Source organism: Poecilia latipinna, unplaced genomic scaffold, assembly GCF_001443285.1.
Source record: "Poecilia latipinna isolate Pla-1442-1.1 unplaced genomic scaffold, P_latipinna-1.0 Scaffold311, whole genome shotgun sequence".
NCBI lineage: Eukaryota > Metazoa > Chordata > Actinopteri > Cyprinodontiformes > Poeciliidae > Poecilia > Poecilia latipinna.
Genome location: NW_015112927.1, coordinates 117,420 through 139,889, shown reverse-complemented (window position 1 = coordinate 139,889; position 22,470 = coordinate 117,420). Strand labels below are relative to the sequence as shown.

The 22,470-nt window shown below is 41.6% G+C and overlaps 1 protein-coding gene across 1 annotated transcript in view; it reads right to left on the bottom strand.

Annotated features, from left to right (window-relative positions):
- The window catches only part of map3k22 (mitogen-activated protein kinase kinase kinase 22), a 51,819-nt gene that overhangs the window by 18,594 nt on the left and 10,755 nt on the right, over nucleotides 1-22,470 (bottom strand). The window contains exons 2-11 of the mRNA XM_015034774.1: nucleotides 18,468-18,551; nucleotides 18,046-18,090; nucleotides 12,713-12,810; nucleotides 11,302-11,339; nucleotides 6,935-7,034; nucleotides 5,599-5,715; nucleotides 5,317-5,431; nucleotides 3,350-3,483; nucleotides 2,710-2,783; nucleotides 1,623-1,684 (exon numbers count right to left, since the gene is read on the bottom strand). Coding sequence (XP_014890260.1) covers nucleotides 1,623-1,684; nucleotides 2,710-2,783; nucleotides 3,350-3,483; nucleotides 5,317-5,431; nucleotides 5,599-5,715; nucleotides 6,935-7,034; nucleotides 11,302-11,339; nucleotides 12,713-12,810; nucleotides 18,046-18,090; nucleotides 18,468-18,486 — 802 coding nt within the window. The 5' untranslated portion in view covers nucleotides 18,487-18,551. The remainder of the gene's footprint in view (nucleotides 1-1,622; nucleotides 1,685-2,709; nucleotides 2,784-3,349; nucleotides 3,484-5,316; nucleotides 5,432-5,598; nucleotides 5,716-6,934; nucleotides 7,035-11,301; nucleotides 11,340-12,712; nucleotides 12,811-18,045; nucleotides 18,091-18,467; nucleotides 18,552-22,470) is intronic.

Genomic DNA, 22,470 nt, shown 5'->3' with positions numbered 1-22,470 from the left:
ATGATGGCCTGCTCCAGCGCTGTTATTGTGGTTGTATCCCCATGGAGACGGGAGTTATTTTCTGTGTTTGGTAACATGGGACGGAGAGGAAAAATCTACTCACAGGGAATGATAAACACCGTAGGCCGTGACAGGAGGGGGCTGGGCGCTCTGCATCTGGGGAGAGGAGAGCCTGTGCGTGTGCAGTTACGTCCTAATGTACCGTGCCGTGCACATGATCTGCAGCATTTCTTTCTTTTAATTCGGTGTGTGATGGGGAGCCAGCGGTGCGAGGCAAAAAGAAGAGAGCAGATTGGGAAAGCTGCTCCGCTCGGAAGGGTCAGTGTGGCGTTGTCTGCCATGCTGCTTTCTTTGATCCGTGTTCTGAAGACACAGACGGGAACCCAGGGGACCCGAGTAGAGGGGCTTCAAGGGGCTGATGACTGGTCATGAAAAGCCACTGCTTATTAGGGCCACTAAAAAAAAAATAAATAAATAAAAAGGTAAAAATGAACAGCACCCTCAGACCACTGACTTTTAATGAGTTGAGCTGGGATTTTAAGTGACGGATCAGCACAGAGTAGAAGGAAAATGACGCACTGCTTTCAACAAACTTTCAAATAAAAGCTATTGCTCTGACTTTAATTTTGATGAATTAATTAAATGGATTTTAAAAAGACGTAAAAAAAAACGTTTTACTTAACTAATTGCATTTTTTCCGTTTTACATAAAAAGGTCCGCAGCTGAAGCCTTTTATACCGCGTTTCTGGGATGCTCTTAATTCTGACGTCTGCAAAACAACAACAAAGTTGCTTCTCTTGTTAATTTTTGCTTCAACACACAATCGAAAGGGACGAGGGACATTATCGTGTACAAGTTCTGCTCAAAGGCGCACCAACGCTACTTGAGCCTAAACTTCCATCTCAGTGGTAAACGTGTTCCAGCAAGCGCATACATCCCCAACGGTAATGTCAGCATTCACAGTTCACATTTCTAAAGAAGTGGTTTTCCAAGAAGCTTCATGAATGATCAGGAGTTCCTGAAACTCCCTTGAGACTGCACCAGTCTGTTGGCTGAATAACCCAAATGCCAGATGTTAACACTAAGTAACACTTTTGTTGAGCTTATGTCCATTTAATCAGTGATTTAGCAGCAAAAAGGGGTCTTACGTTGAAAACTTTGCTTACTTTGTCAATATATTGTTTTTTTGTGAACAATCGATTAGTTTCAACAATTAATTGCAGACCCTGCAATTAATATGACAAGAAAAATTTTAATCAAGTCACAATACTATTAAAAATTTTAATTTGACGAGCATTTGTTTTCATTTCCCCCAGTATCCTGATAATTACCTTCAGGAATCATTGAAATAGTAGATAACGTAACTGGAACTGCATCTCAGTTGGTATGTGATGAGGTTTATTAGAGAACATTATTCAACAAACACCATTATAAAAGACCAAGGAACACAGAAGACAAGGATAAAAAGCTGTAGAGAAGCTTAAAACAGGGACTTCTAACTGGGGACTGTTAAATCCATCATCAGAGCATGGCACGGATCCAAATCTTCCAATCACTAAACGGACAAACTAGACAATCAGAGAGAGCACTGAAGTGGCTGCGGCAGATCGTCTGTCTCTTACCTTTGTATTCGTAGTTGAGGTTCAGGTAATTGTTATCCCTGTTGTTCTGTGAGAATGGAGGGCTGAAATGATAAAGAACAAGTAGAAAAAGTTCAGGAATCATTTGCTTGTTTGGTCGGTAATCCCTCCTCCCTTATCTTTAAAACAGAGACTGGCCGGCAGCAAAGCGGAGCCTCGAAATGCTGCTTGTGTTGAAAGTATTTTACGGTTAGACACTCCGGGTGTTTCAAGAACAGTGTTCTGAATTACAGCAGATAAGCTGGGACCTCTTTGTAATAATAAGACGACGAAAACAGTGAGGGAAAAAAAAAAAAGACGTTCTGCCATTGCTAACCTGGCAGTCAAGCTGAGTGTATTGTATATTCTTAAATGCACTCCCTTCCCATCCCCGGTTCTTTAGCCCTCCAAACCTCCCACTTGCCCTGGGTGTTTGTGACCAGCCCCTCCAGAGAGTGACGTCTCTGCTGACCGCAGGGCGGCGCGGGGCCACGAGACCCTGGATAAGGGGCACGCATGCCCGCTCGTGGGGAAAAGTTCCATGCACTTGTTTCCTGCCATTGTTCTGCAGCCTGGAGCGCTGATAAGCCTTGTGCAGGTAGAACTGTTTCCGTCCTCCCGCTCCCTCGAACCTCGCTCTCGCTTACTTTTTTATTTTCCTTTTGACTCTGACTCAGTCCTCTCTCTCTCTCTCTCTCTCTCTCTCCCCCCGTCTCTCTCTCTCTCATGTCGGTTTCTCTGTTTTTTTTCCTTTCTTGTTTTCTGGCTCGGTCTTTTCATCGTCTCGCTCCGTCCGTCACATCTCCCACTCAGTGACCAATATCCTTGCTCCCGTGATAACAGAGGAATCCAGGCGTCCAGATAAGAAGTTTAGTCACTATAGCAACAGCAAAATGACCTGATTCCGATTTTCGTCCCACACAGTCAGCCCAGGAAAGGGTCAGATATACAAACTTCAATCTGTTGCGACTTTGGTTAGTGCTTTTTTTTTTTCTTTTAAACCAATCTCATATCTCCAACGCTGGTTTGGGAAGATAAATATGAATCTACATAAATGATCGTGAATCCCAGCGTCTGCACCAACACTCACCTGTCCAGAGCTTGATCTATTGACTGACAGCTGCTTGACAGCGAGTTGCCTGCGCTGCCGAAGGGATCCAGCATCTGACAGATGCAATGACACAGAGAGAGCAAAGGTCACATGAGCAGACAGTGATGTGATGGAGATGGAGACAAATGGATTTGAGTCTCCGGCATTTTGCCGCACAGCAGAATTCAAATAAAGATTCAGGTTTTATTCACAAATGTCAAGCAGCTGAATCAGAATTAAAAATGTTCATTCTAGAAGGCAAGAAAAAGAAAACTGCTTTATTAAAGTATGAAAAACGTGAAGCTGTGAAAGGTTTGGAAACCTTTGTATTAAAAACTGTCAAAAATGAAAAGGGGAAAAAAAGTTACACCCTCATTTCACTAAAGAAGTTATCAGAAAACGTTTCTGAGATCGACTTTCATCTTTTTTTTTTTTTTTGTTGCTTTCACAAAACATGAATGCATTAAGCAAGATTTTAAGTTAACTCCATAAATGTAAATGTCTGCAAATGTAATTTCAGACGCAGAATGAAATCTTTTCGGCCTTGAAATGAAGATCGCTAAGCATAAAAGACATTTTAAGACCTCTCAGAAACCCTGAAAACTGTTGAACAACATTTGTCACGGGGAGCAGAGCTTACGTTCTGGTCTGAGGTCTCTGGGATGAACTCCCCCTCGCTGTGGATGCTGGTGTACGAGCCCTGACGAGCGATCTGCTGCTGCTCCTCGGGGACGCTGCCTGGAGGCGGAGACGTCCGGCCGGTGTGGAGAGAACCTGAGAAAAGCCGCCGGTTGGAGGATGAGAAGCAGGAAAAAAAGACGGAATGCAGCCGAATCAAACAAGGGGTGAGGAGATGAAGAGCGTCGACTGAGGGAAAGATGGAGTAGGAGGGAGAGCGTGTTATTCTTGGATTCAAGTTCAAGAGAGTCGGAGATGATTTACTAAACCACGGTGCCGCCACCTCTAACCTCAATTACTGTGACAAACGTTGGCCCTGCCTGCCACGCTGCAGCAGAGCCTGAGGACTTGTCCTTGTAACAGAGACTGAAGCTATCACTGACTGAGCTGAGAGGGATTTGAAGAAATTCACCAGAAAAAAAAAAAAAAAAGCTTAAATTGAACAATCGTAAACGTGGAAACTACAAATCTTTGTTCAACACAGGTCGGTGTTCTCCTCACTGCATGATCTCCCTCCCCTCTCCTGCTGTCGGATGTCTTCAAGGCACCCAGGCTCACATCACGTCTTCGCTCAACCGTAGACCGTGACCGCGCTCTCCTGTCGCCTCCTATCTGCCGCCACTCCTCCTCCTCCCCCTTCTCTTTTCCTGCTTACAGCAGGACAACAGATGTGACTGATGGGTGCCGGTACAGGGACAGCATTCAAAAAGGAGATAGATTGGCGTGAAATTTCAGTGCTTTTCCTTCAAAACTGGAAAACGCAAACGGCTTGCTGCTGCTCGTGTTTAAGATTTGGAACCCGCGAGTTAAGACGTTGACCTTTCTGAGCGGAGCTGATGTAAAGGACGGAGGAAAAAGCCGCTCCGCAGAGAAGACTTCCTCTTCACGCCGAGTTACCAGACGTGCCAGGAGGGACAACAGACCTGCACTGCGCTGTGTTATCCAGCCACAAAGACTATGACACGACACCAATCTGTCTGGGAGGATTACTTTGACATTTTGGGGAAACATTCGTCTCACTCAGCGTTCGATTAAAAGATTAAATCTACAATAATCCGCTGTTCCCCCCCGCCAAAAAAAAAAAAAAAAAAGTAAAATGTCAAATGATGCCTTTATAAGGTAAAAAGGGATTTTTCATATGCTGGTGGTGGCTTGCTCTGAAGGGAAGTGCGTCCTTGCTTTGACATGACGTTTCCCTGCCTTCGCTTACAGTTTGAGTCTTCTGTTCTGACCGGCAGCAGCCTTCATTTTTCAAAAAACATTTATTGTGACAGGCAGAAACAGGAAAAAAAAATAAAGAAAATCCTGAAAGTAGAGGATTCCATGCAAAGTGTCCTGATCTGAGTTTTTAAACCCAGCAGATTCCCAGTAACAGGTTTTATCCTAATTTATTTAGTCTAAACAGCCCATAAGCAAAGATGCACCAATCAGAAACATCAAAGGCCATTTCCAGCATCAATCTCCCCAAGGACGCTACTAGTAATATTTTTTTATCCTTCCTGTGACAACATCACACCTCATGTGCCAAATACAGTAGAAAGACAAAATGATTACAGAGATTAGAGTTTTTGGCCTGAAGACTGTAGATTCTTAACTTTACTTTGAGATTTCCAAACATTTACCAGCATTTCCAAATCCAACATGTTTTCAGACAGAGGCTAAAACCTCGAAAGGAAATGTTAGAACAACTTTGGTGTTCTCCTTTCAGCCTTCCTGTTATCTGCTGTAAGTCTTGCTCTCTCTCTCTCTCTCTCTCTCTCTCACTCTTTTGCAGGTGGGGATTGGACTACAGGCATTTCACAAATTTAGTTCCATTTAACTGCGACCTGATGGGTCTTAAGAACATGTCGTTCACAGATCAGCTTTTTTTTTTTGGTTTCTCAGTGCATCNTTACNCACGACTTTTCCGTGAGATCAGTGGAAGCTCACCTGTTGAGTGTTTGCGGACCCTCTCCGACCCTTTGAGCAGAGAGCCCTTCAGGTCTCCTAATGACCGCGACGACTTCATCTCACTCTGCTTGTCCCGGCTGTTCACCTGCAGATACTGCAAGCGGGAAGAAGAGGACATCGGTTGAGGAAGTGAGGGCAGTATCACAGCTTTTATCTGTCGCTCTTTTCGGAAGAAGTATGACTTTATTCAAAGCTCACATTCGTGACCGCGGCTGGGGTTTCAATGATGCGCATGCGCAGTGAACAATGAGAGCCACTCACAGGGTTGTTTTTAGGGGTCTTCAGCAGAATCCTGAGCAGCCCGTTAGTTCCTGAAGTGTTGCCCAGAGACAGCACCGCCTGATCCAGGTCCTCCTGGCTTTTCAGCGGCAGCAGCAGCTGAAGGGCCAAACACAAACGTGACCTTTCTTTTCTTATCGTTGCATAATGCAGCAGCAGTTTCAGAAAGGTTGAGGTGGGAAAAGGATTCTTATTAAAGAAAGTAAACATTCTTTTATCTGATTTTCCCTGTGCACTTAAGCTGAAAATCCCTCTTTAGGATGCAGATGGTTTCTGGAGGTTTGACAGTGAAACGTTCAGCTCCTGGCAACTTTTAAAATCCACATAAACATTTGGAGCCGTTTTCTTTTTCTAACGGGAAATTATGACTGCACTTTGAGTTGCATTTCTCCTGTGAAGTTGCTCAGGGAATCACTGCACATTTGTGTAATGGGGAGATGAAAGGCAGCGCAAACCTAAAACCGAAAAACTGAAATGCTTTCCTTCATCCGTGGCTTTTTTTTTTTTTTTTTTTAAGTCTTTTAAGGCTGAAAACAAAACAAAACGGAAAGTACACCCCATCTTTTGTGCTTAGCTTCGTCTCATGCGTTTTGTTTTCCTCTGGCTCAATGCCACCAATGTGTCTCATTGCTGCACAAAGCCACTGACGGACCGTTTTGGTATTTTATATGACTCTGACTGTGATTTGATTGTCTTGGAATAATTTGCATCAAACAGAATATGTATTCTGACTGAAATTGATTACAGGTAATACCATTTCAATTTTTTTTGTCTTATGAAGCGTGAAAATGTTTCCTAATTTAATCTAGCACCAACGCTGATGAATAAATGTTCATTATTCAGTCGCATTCTGTAACTTGGTACTGATTACTAGGTTCTGAGTGGGTTCTTGTTCTCTTTTTGCAAATCTAAAAAAAATAAAATAAAATCAAGGCTTTTCTGAGTAATTAGGATGTTAACAGCTTGGAGAAAGAAAACGTGTTTATGCGGCTCACACAGTGTCTGAGGTCTCCTAAAAGCGTCATTAACCAAATCACTTGGCTACATTTTGCAGACTTCAACAAGCGAGACTGTCACAAAGTCAAACGTTTGCTGCATGATTAGCACAGCTAAACAGGTTTGTGGTATTGAGATAAAAGATCTGGAGACTCAGTATCCATCATCCATTTTGTCTCTTTTCTTTTCAGCTACTTCCTCTTGCAGCAAATTCTGGGTGTTTGTAACTACAGAGGAAAATGTGTAAAGAAATGTTCACATATTTTCTGCGTTCATTCTACTTAATCTGTACAGCGATAGAAAATAACCTTCCTTCGCTTACCTCCTTCTCCATAAAGAAGAGGTCCATCTGCTGACCAAAGGCCTCTGTGACTTTTTGCAGAAGCTCTTTGATCTTCAGCGGCCTCTGAAACGGTATGATCCTGAAACGGGGCAGAAACATCGGCAGCGTTAGGAGCCAAAGGGATATTATTCATGTCACATCTCTGGGTGCAGACACTTTGCAAGAAGACCCCTCATAAACAGGAATTATCTTTTTTTTTTTTTTTTTCTGTTCCGGTGCTTTTCGGTAGCCGCGAAATAAGTCATTTGTTTCACGAAAGCGGCGAAGAGAGCGGAAAATGTTCAGGTCGGGCTGGGTCAAGGAGAGAAGAGCGCAAAGGCGTGCAGGATACTGTCAGAAGATTAATCAACGGAGACAAAAAAAAAAAAGCGAGGGGAATAAACCTTCTCAGAGAAAATGTACAGTCTGTCTGCAGTTATCATTTTGTCTTTCGGTCTGATTGCAACAGAGCGCGCATACGGGGCCGTGTGTGTTTGTAAAACTACATGCATGAGCATGCTTTCCAATCAGAGCATGCATCAGTCGCTGTTTCAACAACGGCCGGGGTCTGTCCGCTAAGCCAGCACAAAGGCAGATGGGAAACTTCCTGAGAGGAAAGAAGGGGGGCTGAAGCGGGGTTGGAGGTGTGGGGGGGGGGAATCTAGAGCTAAAGCAGCAGGATGTGTGTCTTTCCCTCCTCCTTTAGAGAGTGACAGAGTGATAGATATAGAGACGTGGAGTTATTTACATACTGTGAGTTAGAAAATAAAGGAGACAGCCTGAGAAAATACTCTCTGCAGCATGTCTTCTTCTTCTTCTTCTTTGCCTGCTATCAGTCCCATTCTGCTTGCGAAGAATCTGCAGCCGCCACCAACTCTTTATAGTACACTGATAAAAGAGCTTGTTTTTATCCCATCGCTTCCTCATCAGAGGCCAGAGCTCTGCCTATCTTAATGACTGCTCATTGGTTCCCTCTTTTAAACGAGAGGATTCTGGGAATCGGCGGGCCTGCAGATCAGAGGTGCAGCTTAACGCTCCCCGGCTGTTTAGATTCGGCGATGATGTGTGCGATAGAGAGCAGGAGGGATGTGGTGGCGGGCTAAAAAAGGGGGTCCTGCGCTAAAAGATATGGCTTTCCTTCCTCTGCAAGCGAGAGTGGGGAAACACAGTTGCAGAGGAAAATAATAAAAAAATAGAAAAGGAACAGATTTGCAGATGAAAGATTGCCTTCACACAGCGCGCTGGCTCTGTCTTTTCCTAAAAATCACAAACATACACGCACACAAAAAAAAAAAAAAAAAAAGAAGAATAAAAGAGTAAAGGTCTGGCTCTGGTCCTTCACACTCTGGCCAAAGGAAGAGAGAGACACTCTGCAGCGCTTATTTCCTGCCTCAAACCTTCAGCTCCTGCCAATGAAAAGAGAAACCTTCCAGTTTGATTCCATTGCGGACAGACAAAACGATTATCCTGACTCATGGATTCCTAATACCTCGAGTGCTGCAGATGCTTATGGGATATGGCATTATATTTACACAGTTTCTGCACAATCCCGTTGTCTTAAGGAGCGAAAAAGGTCTCGCCACGGAGGCTTATGTAAATAAAAGAAAGGTTTGCACTTCTTTTTTTTGTCTTTTTTGTTAAATTCAAATGTGCCCTTAGTTGCTGGCTCGTGATGTTTGCAGGATGGAGGCCCTTTGCTGCTTTATAACCAGAATTAAGACAAATATTTAGATTTTAAAAAGAATATGCACTTAAGATTTAAATTTTGCAGAAATGCTTTTCAGTGAAAGCATAAATAAAACTTCAGTTTTTTATTTATTTATTTATTTTTTTTAATCTTTTAACCCTTTATGTATGTGTGGCAAAAATGCCAGTAAATGATGATTTACTAGTAAGTCTTTATAATACTTGGAAAAAATGCACTAAAGTTGGTAAATTTAGCAATAACTACAAAAAAAGTTAAGTCTACAAGTGTCATTACAAACGCACACTCCGGACAGAGAGTATTGTATCGAGACACAGAAGAAATGAAATGTGTAGTTTTCATTCAAACGTCACAGTTTTATTATTAAACCTGATATAGCTGCTGCTGTATTGGTAATGAAACAGCCCGACCTTCTTATTCCACCAGAATATCTTAATATCCTCTTAAAACTTTCGCTACTGTTTTTAACAACAAACATTACCAAATCTATGGTATCCACAGTAAGGATGCCTTTAATTTATGTAATTAGTTAGTTATTGTTGTTGGGGTTTTTTTAAACTCATCAATTGAAGGATACTAAAACATCTTTTTGTCAGAAAAAGTAGAATCCCATTTAGTAGTGGAGAAAAATCAGCTGATTTCCATAAAGTTTCCACTTTTTCAAGTTTTAGAAAACAAATTCAAATTTATTTTAATAAAAAGAAAAAAAGAAAAAAAGCACCTTTTTTCTTTACTGCTGAGGAAGGTTTAAAAGCTTTGTATTTGGTTTACTTACCACAAGTAAACCAAAAATGTACAGATCGTGGCTTTAAAACCGCGATAAGTGCCGAACCGTGACTTTTTTGGTGCACCATAACAACCCGTGCGAATATGTGTCGAGTTAACGCAGGAGGAAATGTCTTGTGACTGTGTGAGTGGTGCCTCCGCAAAAGTGAGATGTCTGTTCTGGGAGAGCAGAGCGATGTGAGCAGGACTCATGAGGAAGAGCAGATAGCCGCGAGGCTTAGAAAACAGAGGGAGGCAGGAACACAGAGACAGCAGCGTGGAAAAACTTATCTCTTCCACAGCAGCAGCCAATTAGGGCTGTGAAAAAGTGGAGGGGCTCATTGCGGATCCATATTCTGCTGGAACGACACGCTCCTTCTCGCTTCTGTGAGCCTGCAGCTTTCTAATCACCAAACCAGTTCCTCTTTCTTTGGTCCAAATAACTGTGAACGAAGGCCGTGGGAATTCTGGTATTTTTTTTTTTTTTTTTGCCTCCGTTTCTCCTCGCTGGTTGAACAAAGTGCATCAAAACCAGTTTCGAGACGGATAAAAAATGGTTAATCCTATAGAAAATGTGTGGACAATGTAAAAACAAATAAGAGCTGCATAAAAATCTATCTTGATTTTTTTGCTCTGCATCACACACATGCAGCCTTTTCAGCCTATTCACAATTCAGAGGCCAGTTTCAGAGAGGAAACGGCTTGACAGCCAGAGGACGACCTTCCCAGATGAGCCACAGCTTTGCTGTGGTGGTTCGGTGATGGCCAAGGTGTCGGACCAACGTTGGTTGACTTGGAGATCGTTCCTCCTTTGTCTGTTTTCCAAACAGTTTCCTTAAACTTACATTTAGCTAAAGGAAATCCAAATTATGGGTGGAACCTCTCTTTTTAAGTTTTATACACAATGTCAGAACTTGGATGCTGTGGAAGAGCATCCAAATGCCGTGTCAGCAATTATTATAACGGCATAATACTTCTCATCATCGAAAAGGGTATAAATAGTTTTCGACAGGTCATTTTTAATTAACAAGCAAATAAAATGAGCAGATGTATTAATTTTATTCCAGATGAATCTTCCTTTTACATTATTTTTGTTATATTTTGAGAGATTTCTGTGTCAATTCCTATCAAAAACACCAGGTGACACTAAGCTATTATGAACGGATGCAACACGCTTGGCAGAAGGAGAAGCATCCTCTCCTCCCAAATTCACACACTTCCAAAAAAGGGAATGGAAGAGGTGTTGGTCATACTAGGAATTAATTCAGGAAAAACCAGGAAAGCTAAAAGTTTGTAGCCCATCTGAGGACTTGCTAGAAAGCCAAAGGTTTCCCAGAGCAGCCAAAGACAGAACAACATGAACTCATTTCACATGGAACAAAGTTGCCACCATTCAGGAGATTTGCTGTTTATTCTCACATACTTAGCGGACAAAGTGTTCCAAAGGTTTTCATCAAAGCGTCACGCGCCGTCTCTGAGAGTTTTCCTCCGTTTGAAGCCAGTGACGTGGGATCAAACGGCACAAAGGATGCGGCGTGAGATAAAATATTAATTCAGGGTGAGGAGAGGACAGTGAACTGAAAGACTTCCCTCTCTCTCTCTCTCTCTCCGCCTTTAGTTAATCGCTCCCTCTCCTCCAGACCTCCCTGCATCTTTTCCACTCTAAAAAAACCCGACTCTGGAACACAGGGCTTCGGCTAAATAATCCAAGCAGGAATTTTCCCCTTTCTCTTTCTGCCACTCTGGCATGTAGCTGCGATTTCCTCCCTTAGACACAAAATCCCCGACATGGCAAAGCAAAACAAAAAAGATCCAAACTAACAAAGTTTGAATTTGGACAGTTGAACGTAAAAAAAAAATGAAAGAAAGAAAAACAATAAGGAGGTTTCCAACATACCGCTTTTCTCTCTCATGCTCCAGCTTGACTCTTAAATCCTGTTGAGAGGAAGAATAACAAGAGAGAGGAGTTACAGAGGTGGAAAGTTAAAATGATTCATGGCTGTATTGAGGGATTTGGCCTGAAGAATAAAGCTGGGGAAAGAAATTAGGTGAAGCACTATGATGCCTGTTGTTTTTGTCCAGAAATAAAGGAGGACATGACAGTCTGTGTGTGTTCTTGTAAAAATCTTAACCAAAGGCAGCAGGAATCCAGAGGAGCCTCTATGTCTGCATGAGGTCATTTTGATAAACTAACGCTGTCATCATATCAGCGCAGGAGATTGGGTGAAAATTAGGAGGAAGGGGTAGCTGGGAGAGGGGGGCAGAGGGGGCGAGTTTACCCCTTCTCACAGAGGAGAGCCGCTGTCCGGGCGGAAACTCTCTCCGCTCCTCACCAGCTTGTTTACGTCTCCTCATAAACACTGCCGCTTTAAGAGGATTCGCCAATTATCATTCCACGGACGGGGGGAACAAACGCGTGAAGAGGGCAACTTCTCGGAGCAACATGAAACCCAGCACTGCTTTCATTCACCAATCCTGCATTTACTGAGTTGATTTTTTATTTTATTTTTTTTTCATCTCGAATGAAACTCATTCTCAATCGCAATAAGCTCATTCGTTTGAGCACGCACCTTTTTACTACAACCTTTACCTGACTTTGGCAGCAAACAACGTCCCAGTCCAGAAAAAATAAATCCTGACGACAGACTGGCTGAGGTTCTGTGAGTAAACCCAGAACGCCGGTCAAGGTTAAAGGAACGAGTTAATAAATTGCTATTGAAAAAAGGATAACAGTCAGATTTAACTTCAGGAGATATTTTAATAGTCAATACTTTTTCTTTATCTGGATCAAATTAAATCATCACTTTGAAGCTTAATCTTCTGTTTCTGTTGTCTCAGTTCAGTAAGTCAAGTTTAAGAAGGTACAAAAGCAAGAAGCAGTAAAATATGCATTTTTTTTTATATTTAAAAGCTTTTAAAATTATGAATCAATGTAAAAAAAAAACACTTTATTTTCAAGAAATATTTATGTCTGAATGATAGAATATTAGACGAATAAAACACTAAACCATCAGCTGTGAGCTTTATTAGCCAAAATAATTTTTTGTACAATTCAGTTAATATGCGAACATTATTTATAAACTGAACCTGTTTCTAGAATACTTTGTTGCAGTTATAGAAACTCATCTGTAAAATCTAAAGTTTGTACATGTTAATTAGTATTTTCCACGACTTCCTAGTTAGTTTTGTAACAAGTGAAGCTGCATTTGGACACAATTATACTTAAGCCGGTCAGACATTCTGGACGACGTGAATGTTGCAGCTGCAGCAGCAGATGAGATATGAATGCATTCAGATGTGATGTGTACCTGTTTGTAGAGTAAGGTTCTGTTTTTGTGCTTGTGGCTGGAGTAGCGACCCAAAGCGGCCAGGTCCTGCATGATGGAGTTGAGCGCCTCCTCGTCATCTGCAGCCAGAAGACGCATAAAATAAATAAATAAATAAAAAAAAAAAATGAAACAGACACAATTTAAGTTTTATTTTACAGAAATGAGTCATGAAATTAGCGTCCACACGGAGGCTTTTTTTTAATTATTATTTTAACAGTTTGATTTGAACGACTCTCATGCAGTTAAAGCTGCAGCTTGTGTTGCTTCAGACCACACTTATGAGGCAACACCTGGGCTGCTACTTCCTGTTCTTACACCATCTGTCGAGTTTCCACTAGTGGGAAAATTCCAGTGGTTGTTTGCTAATTTTTTATTTTTTTTTTTAAACTCACACATGCATCTCAATCGCTTGCACTCCAACAGAGGGATCTTTATTAAGTGGGTGCTTTCAGCGCTGCTACTGATGAGTCAATAATGTTTAATAATGCACAGAGTATATCTATTGCGTGAGTTTCTGTTGCACAAGGCTGTTAGGTTCTGAGTTTTTCCCTTTCTGAATAGCAGCAACTTTTTTCAGGCAAATAGAACAAAAAAAACGGGTGAAAGCTTAAAACTGAAGGTGAATATTATTTACACTTAAAATGAAAGTAAAATGGGAAGAAAAAAAATTCTGCTCCCGACATCTCTCTTCTGCCACATAAACACATGCGCGCTCCCTCGAGTAGAGGAGATATTCATGCAGACGAGAGTGTCAGGCATTACCATATCAAGAGGCGTTAATGGAAGCGATTATCCGAGCCGTGTCTACGGTATAAAGAAGAGGAGGTTGACCCTCCACTCGAGCCTGCCTGCTGGATGAATGAGTGACGAGCGCATTCGTGGCTAAAATGCGCACACACATTTTTTTATTATTTTTTTTCCCACGCGGAAAGCAGGCCAGGTGTGTGAGACAAAACAGCACCTGCAGGAAAGACCGCATTCTTTCAGATAGAAAGAAATGCGCTCGAGGAGGCAGCAGAGGTGAAATTCGATCCCACTCCATCCGTGCGGCCGGCTGTTCGCTGGCAGCAGGTCGGTCCGCTGGGTTCACCCCGAGGTCAGGGGGACAACCCTTTGACAGGGATGGGGTTGCAGATGCAACGGTGTGACTTTCTCTGCTCGCATCTCAGAGGGACTAGAAGCAGCCAGCTGTGACTGAATAAAAGCGAATATCTCTATGATATCCCGCAAAAACTGAAAATGTCCTCCTGAGTGCCTTTTGGAATGCTTCTGCTGTTACAATTACAAAATAAACCAAGAAGGTTGCAAAAAAAAAAAAAAAAAAACTAAAAAAAAAAACTATAAATAGATTCACAAAAAAAAAGTGTGGCAAAAATCTCTCGTTCTTAAAAGATAAACTGAGATAAAGTCCAATCAATTACACAACAGAGATGCTGAAATTACTTTTTAAATAGAAATTAATATTTGTTTATTTAACAGCACTGATTAAATGCATCCTGAACTTTTTCCAAAATAGCTTTGTCTGTAAATATCAGCTAATAATTAAGTGTTGGTATGCTATCGGATGCAAAAAATGAACATAAATCGCACGGCAAGACTGTTTGCTCTGACCTGATGGTATTAAGAGGAAATGAACATTATCCCTGGGCCATTTCGGTTCCCAGACATAAGTCCTAAAGAAAAGCAGTGGGATGAGCTGAAGAGAAGAGAGCATAAAAGAACATCCAGGACTTTGGACAATGTAGATGGTGTCAAGACTAATAATTAAAGATGTTTTTCTCTGTAAGCTCCAACCTTGATCTCAAAGGACTGAAAGCAGGAGTGAAAACTAGTTGTAATTTTTTTTTTATTGTATACAAATACATATATTAATGCAGGAGTTTTTCCTCATTGATTAATTGAGCTCAAATTAATTCTTAACAAGAAATGCTTGGATGTACGTCACTGAATTGTGTCCTGCTTTGTTTGTAGGTCAGCAGAGTTTCACTCAATCCAGATTTCTCAAGAAAATGGCTCTGCCTGGTCGCTCTCCAGGAAACTCTAACCTTTCAACCCTGATCTATAAATCTTTGAGGCTGGGGTAGCTAACATGAACAGGCATCGATCCCCCTCAGCCAAACAAGTAGAAGTGCCGTATCATTATTATTATTATTTTTTTCTGTGCCCATCCCCACACGGCAGCTGGAGTGAGGTACGAAACGACCCACAGCTCTCCGCTGCACAGCGCACTCCCTTCACTTGGAGGCAAACTAAATAATGCAGAGCGATAAGAAAAGTTCCACCCATCATATCTCAACTCCAGTGCAAATAGTGGAAACAGTGCAAGGGGGTGGACTGGTATTCTTAGAGCAAATGGCGGTAAATCCGGCAAAATATGGTGTAATTACCCAGTTAAATACTTGTGGCTTTATTAAGTCAGGGCACTAAAAATAACAAAGTGGGAACAATATGCTTTTCCTGTCTTGCTGAAAAATTGCCCAGTTTTTTTTTTTTTTGCTTTCTTTTTTTGTCCTGTAGCAGAAAACTTTATCCTACAGGTATTTATTTGTGTAAACAACTCCGATTTTGACACAGACAGACCACCACCAGCGTCTTCCTCCCCGAGTCTTCTAAAAGAAAGAAAGGTGATCAGACGTGTACAGAAGCCCCATGCTTCTACCAGCAAAAATGTGCAGGGCTTCACGCCGAAACTTTATTCTTGATAGAAACACAGGAGGCAGAGGTAGTTATAACAATCTGTGGCGTCAACAGATGTGAATGACTAACAGCTCGGTCCGGCCTGTCCGAACAGGAAGGAACTGAATCACTGCTCTGAGTCCAAGCAGGCAAACCTAGTTTATTACTCCATACAGGAAATTCATGGATTTCTGACTGACTCAAGGAAAAACTGTTGGTTTGTTTTTTTGTGCTTTTGTATTTTTTTTTTCTTCCCCTTGCCACTCTAACTGCAGAACAAATATTATGGTTGCCATCTTTTTTTTTTTTTTTTTAGAATGAACGGCTTCTGTCAGTAGGAAAATACACAACAAAGCAATAAAATACGCTTTAAGACCTTAACCTATCGCTTCTTCACTCCGGTTGAAGTCTAACCAGAGATCTGCTTTAGATAAAACCATGTTTCAGAATGGCCCAGTCAAAGTCCAGAGCAGAATCTAATTCTAAATCTGTGCCACGAGTTGAAAATTGGTTTCCAAAGCTCTTTTGGAAAAGAGTAATAAAGAAAAAAAAAAAAAATTCCAGATGTAAAAAGGTGGCAGGGAAGTTCCTCAAAATCTGTAAATGCAGCAATTTGTATTCTAAAGACTAACTTGGAGGGCTGAATATGAATACTTTTTAAATTATTTGTAAAACATGTGGAATAACATATTTATCATGACTGGGCTATTTGTGGATTTTAAAGTGTCAAAATGAGACAAAAGTGTTAATACTTTTGTTAGGGCGCTGTACAAGACAGATTTGTTTTGTGCCTATTCTGTTATGAAGCATGTTTCATAATGATGGGCCGCAACCAATTTCTTCATCATTTATCAATATACTGTATGAATACGTCTTATATACATTAAACAAAACATGTTTAAACAGAAAACCTATCACAGCGTCTCTCTAGTGATTTGTTGAGCTCCAGGCAACCCGAAGCCCTCGCAGTCAAGGATACAAAACAAACACAGTCCCGCAAGTGTGTACGGATTGTGTGTTTCTGTGTAGGAGGCTTGGTTTGTTGCCTGTGGATAATGGCAGCGTGGGGAGAGCAGGCGGCCGACGGGTGCAGGGGGGTGGGGGGGTGGGGGGGGCAGTTGGTGTGTGTGAGAAATGCGTGGTGGTGAACAGAGCCGGTCTATAAATGAAATTATTACCTCACTCGGGCCTGATTCACGGCCACTCGCCAAGGTAGAGGCCAGCCAAGGCTAACCGCCAGCGCGGTGGGAAGCCACACCAACACTGTCAGTGACTCAGAAACTGCCTGCACAAAAACTCCTGAGGCAGAGCGAGTGCGACCAAGGATTTGGATCCGAACAGTTTGGGATACCTGCAGTTCGTTTCCTGAGTTCCCCCCCTTCGGTCTTGGGTTAAAATGCGACCCACAAAAGAACATGGGGGGGGGGATTCCAGGAAGCCCGGGAGAGTGAGCAAAAGTTGCACAATGGAGACTGATTACAGGACATTGCATCATCACTACATCTTTTTTTTTTCTTCCCCCTCCCCTGTTCTCAGGATTAAAGGTAGAAACCGTGAAAGTGGCAGGAACCGCTATCCGAGACAGTCAACATAAAAGGAAGCATCTGCTTGCAACTGCTGCTCAAGCAAACCAAACACGCGGGCTCGCATTTTTACCTTCAGTCCGTTTGGAGAACAGCCTCTAGTTTTAAGAGTTACTACTCGCAAATCAGTGCTGTGCACAGACCAGGAAGGCTGTGAAGACTGAGGCAAACTGCCTGGAAAGACATTGAGGGGATTTCCTTGAGCAGAGAGACACATCATGGCAAAGGCATCCGGCGGGATTAGCAGCCGGAGCCAAAACGTGTCCTCACTCCCCGGCAGCAGCCAGGTCCAATCTCTGACGCACAACACACGCTCAGAAGCACACACACACACGCCAGCGAGGCCCACTGTAAACACCAGTCTCTGCTCAGTTTGCCGTAAGAAAAAAAAACGAAGCACAGTCCATTTAAGACCTAATGGATGTAATGTCTAAGCGTTTAGAGTTAATCTTTCACCAGGAGTAATAGCTCTGATGTCATCCTGGGGATTGTAGGTGTGTAACAATAGCTGTGCAAGCAATGTTTGCACAAGGCTTGTCCCAAAAGTCCAGTTTTTGATCAATGACTCGAACAAATCTACATATTGCATGACATTTTCTTTTAATATTGATGTATTAAGATATTGTGCATGCAGTCAGGTGGATGCATAAAACTGCTACTTAGCTTCCTCTGCTCCTTTAGCTGTGGTCAACAAAGACCTGTTACCGGAAGTAATTCCTTGCAATGGCAAGGAGCACCATGTTGTTACATAACGTCTTTATGTAATCACACCCAGTCGGTTTTGGCATCTTTGCGTTCAGTAATGCATATTGCAATAAAATAATAATCAAAAAAGGGGAAGGATGTCTCAGTAGAGTGCATGGAAATGAAGAATTTTTATTTGTTTATGTGTGTTTTACATCAGGTAATGACTCTAAAAGATAAGCGTCATTATCGTTTCCCTTTTTTTAATTCTCTTTCTTTGACTGCTTATTAGATTTATATTATGTGTTATGTTAATAAGAAACTACATTTCCCCACATTTCTCTAATTTAAGCAGCAGTGCTTCATTACCTTGTGTGTTCCTGTGCTGTCCAGGTCCATTCTGGAGACCGTCATCTGTAGCGGAAACAAAGCAACACTTGTTTAGGATCATAATAGAAACAGCTCTGAAGCAAATAACTTTAACTACTGACTGCTATTTTTATTTTATTTTTATTTTTTTCAGAAATCTTTGTTAATCAAGTTTGCTAATCTTCAGATGTGGTTGGTTTAAAGATAAATAAAGGTATACATCCAACATTTCCAAATTATAATATTACTTATCTCACTTCCTTTTTTTTTTTTTTTTAAATATAACTTTGCTCCTTTTTGTATTGCTCCTATCTGTGCTGTTCCTGCCAGAGGAAGCGTAGAGGATGGGTGTGTTTTATGTGTGGAAGTAGAAGTTTCTATATGAACGCACATAGAGCAACCTGCTTTCAAAAGCAACTTACCCATGTTTACTGTCATCATCAGGAAGTGGCCCTGTTGAACTTGAGCACAGAGCTCAACTTCTCTCTGAAAACGAAGACTTCACCCTGAGACAAAGGGGAAAAAAAACAGGTTTTCAACATCCGTGAAACTGGGGCATTTCTCCTTAAGCTAGCCGCGTAATATTTCTGTGATTACACAAAAACAATGACTAAACAGGACGCAGGTGGTGGTACCAACACAAAGGTTTTATTTCCTAAATTGCTCTCGACGCTGGTGTTATTTATTTAATCTTTTCTCTAACCTGCTCTCCTGAGACTGGCATATCCTTTCATGAAAAAAAACAACAACGCGGCGGTCAAGAGCTGCGTTTGATGCCGGCTGGTAACGCACGTATCTTTATTGCCTCTGTCCAAACTGCAAGAGAGCCTCATTGAGGGAATTCCTTCTGTTTAATGACAGAGGCGCATACCGCCTAAATGTCATGATGCAGCCTTTGGGAGTACAGGAGAAAAACCTGCCTCAGGTTAAGGGCATAAGCTTTCAAAGAATAAAATCAGCGCTTTGATTAGGTGACACACACCAAAAAAAAGGAACATAACATATAGGAAGAATTATCTAGCTCTGAAGATGACGCTTTTCATCGATGACAAAGGAAGAATGCTGAATCATTAATGTTCTGCTCTGCTTGACCCAACTACCTTTCATACATTTCTAGTTTATAGCAAGAGATTTAGTAAAATGCCTACTATTCTCGGAGGTAATGACTGTGCCCTAAGAGAGGCCTCATAGATAAGATTCACTCAAATGCTGAGGAACATATTTGTTTGTTATTCAAGAGCAGAAATAGAAAAGGGGAACATGAACTTTAAAAAAAACAAAAAAAAAAAACCAGCTGCTCCACAGTGCAACACTGTGGTTATGAGCACATATGGTCCCCATTACAATATCTATCAATTACCCTAAAAAGGCTTTCTGCATACTTGTGTACAGCAAATAGAGTAAGCTTAGACCTAACACCAATCTAAATATATTTTTAATTTGCATTCATGAGGTCATATGTGACACCATGAACAAATACCGGTGAAAAAATTCAATCTTTAAAGCCATCACTAGCCAACACATCTGCTTATGCTAGCGCTAACTTTGCAACGAAAAAGGCCAGAGGTTCCTTAAATGAAGTCAAAATGAGAATTTTTAGAACTGAGCTGCTGGTGTTTTTCCACCAGAGGTGTTCCGGCTCCTAACCAGTGCTGGTGCTGGAACCAGTTCTTAACCGGTTCTGAGAAAGAACTGGTTTGTTTTTGCCACCACCCCGAGAGTCAAGTCAGAACCACATCATTGTGACAAAGCCAACATTTTTGTAGCGTTGTGTTTTATAGTTTTTAAAAATGTTTAGTTTGACCAAAAATAATTCTAACTAAACTTTGGAGTTTTAAAATATGTTGCTCACAAGGTTGCGATTGGCTGCTCTTCCCCAATGATCCCGCGCAAAACTCCTAAGATGTTTTTTTTTTTTCCTTTAGCAAATCAGCGTCTTGGACTGTCTGGCATTGCCACATTTTGGTGCTATGGCCAAAATGTACCTCATAGGACACAGAAAGAACTGGTGCTTAGTAAGCTCTAGCAGCAGGTAAGCTGTGGAACCGGTTTGGTGGACAAAGGCCAGAGAGGTAGCTGTTTTTTTGAAAAACACACAGGTTTACAGCGACTTATGTATGTGTGATTTCAGACAGAGTGTTAGGGCCCCTTGAGTAAAACAAGTTAAGTTGCTGCGTGAGTGTTTGATGCCCAATTTTTGAACTCCCAGTCCAATTCAGAGACAGAGACAGAGTGTCCTCCTACCTGAGTAGCTTGGCTAAATAACCAGCAAATATCAGCTTGTTTTACTGGATTTACTCTATCCAGACCATTGTCTTCCTATGCAGTTCCACTAGATTCTCATTACCCTTCAATGCTTCGTCTACAATTTGTCCCATTGAGCTTGATTACTCCAGTTGAATTTGAACCGGACCAACCAGCAAACAGAAGGACATTTGTAAATAATCCAAATGCTGACATCAGTCTCCCACGTAACGGCCTGGCGACGCACTTTCATGCCATGCACCTACAAACACTTCACCTTTCCTTATGACTCGTTTTGATCCCTGATTTTGATCCGTGATTTGTTCATGTTTTCGTCATGACAGTTCAAAGATGAATATATTTCCAAACAGCTGCATTTTTTCTTTTGTTCAAACACTAGTAGGGTAAACTAGTCTAATTTCAGACACAGAGAAACAGGTGGGGGGAGAACCACCATGTGTTACTCCATCCTTTGGCCACTCCTTCAGATTCTCTGGCATCTCGTTAGAAGCAACTGGATGATATATATATATATATATATATATATATATATATATATATATATATATATATATATATATATATATAAATATCTAAATCTTAATTGTTTTGGTAAGATATAACGGGATACTAAACACAAGTCAAATATGTGTATCGCTCAAAAGGTGTTTTTTGCACCCTTTCTGGGGATGCATATAATTTCAATATTAACTTACTTTTGCATTTAAACGTTTTGTCTCGTTTCCCTTGCACAAATCAAGCTCGTTTTCTGGCTTCCAGTGTGTGGAGCAATCGCTTCAGTGAACTCGTATGAAGCAGACATTCGACCTCCTTGCCATACTTCCACAGTTTTGGTCATTTTGCACTAAATTTTCTTACAAAATTATTTATGCACCACACATAAATTCATATCACACAGATGTTTATTACCTGCATTAACAAAAGACATCCATCCATCTAGTAGCATCTATTGTCTAAACTTTGCTTGTCCTTGCAAGGTTGTGGAGCTTTTGTCCAGCAGTCATTGGTCATTCTTGTAAAAATGTGACTTTATATTGCAGTCTACATTAATTTAATTGTAGTGAATAATGTTGGGGGGGAAAATAAAGCTGATAAAAACTTGATAAGAGGCAAATTATCTGGTAAATATGAGTAAAAGGTAAGTGGTTCTTCACTTTATACGGGCATGTTCAGCTTCTCGAAATAGGCTGGCTTTCTCAAGTGTTTTGAATCCTTTAAGTCTGTGTACAGAAAATACCACTTGTCCCTAACACTCACGGCAGAAAAATGGTTCTCCTCGTCAGTGGAAACATACACACTTTTTCCTCTTCTTGGATTAGCGAGAAAACTTTTCACAACCACAAGAAAAACGGCCACGAGAGCAATTTACAGAAGAAACACAGAGGCCGGATGTCTCGGATGCTAAAAACGTTACAAGAATAAACATCGTACGAGAAATGACACTTGACTGGCCAAAAATGGATTCAGGATTCAACGTGAAGATAATAAATAAGACGTCTCCTGGCGACAAGTTTCACAGTGCGGAGAAAAAAAATGGAAATCTGATATCTTCATTACGAATATCTGAATTTGCCTGTGCTTGTTTGTCTGCTGCCACTGACCAAGCATGGAAGAGACGAAGAACATGACAGGTGGTCTTCCAACACCATGCCGCCCAGTCTGTCGATCCCACACACACACACACACGCACACACACACACACAGACAGTCACACACACAGACAGTCACACACAAGCAAGCCTCTGTCCTTCTGCTGCCAGTCACCAGATGGTCCATCTGCTTCGGCCCTCTGCACAGCATGATGCCGAGCTGGAGGTGCCCACTGATCGCCAGCCCAGTTCTCCACACAAGCGGGCAGCGTGACAGCCCCGCTTGTTGAAGATCAAACACTAAATAGTGCTCCTCCTGTGCTTGTTGCTCAGCAGCCACACGTACGCGAGTGACAGGACTGTGTAGAACAAACCTTGCGAACGTTGCAACGCATTTCTCGTGGATGAGAATCAGCCAGTAGGATAAGGTTTCTCACTTTTGTCGAAGCATGAAACACCACTCTAAAAAGGACATCCCTGGAATTTCAGAACCAGCCAAAAAAAAAAAAAAAAAAAAAAAAAAAAAAGGGGGAGAAAACCTTTTAAATTTTAAACCCCCGTTTTTTTTTTT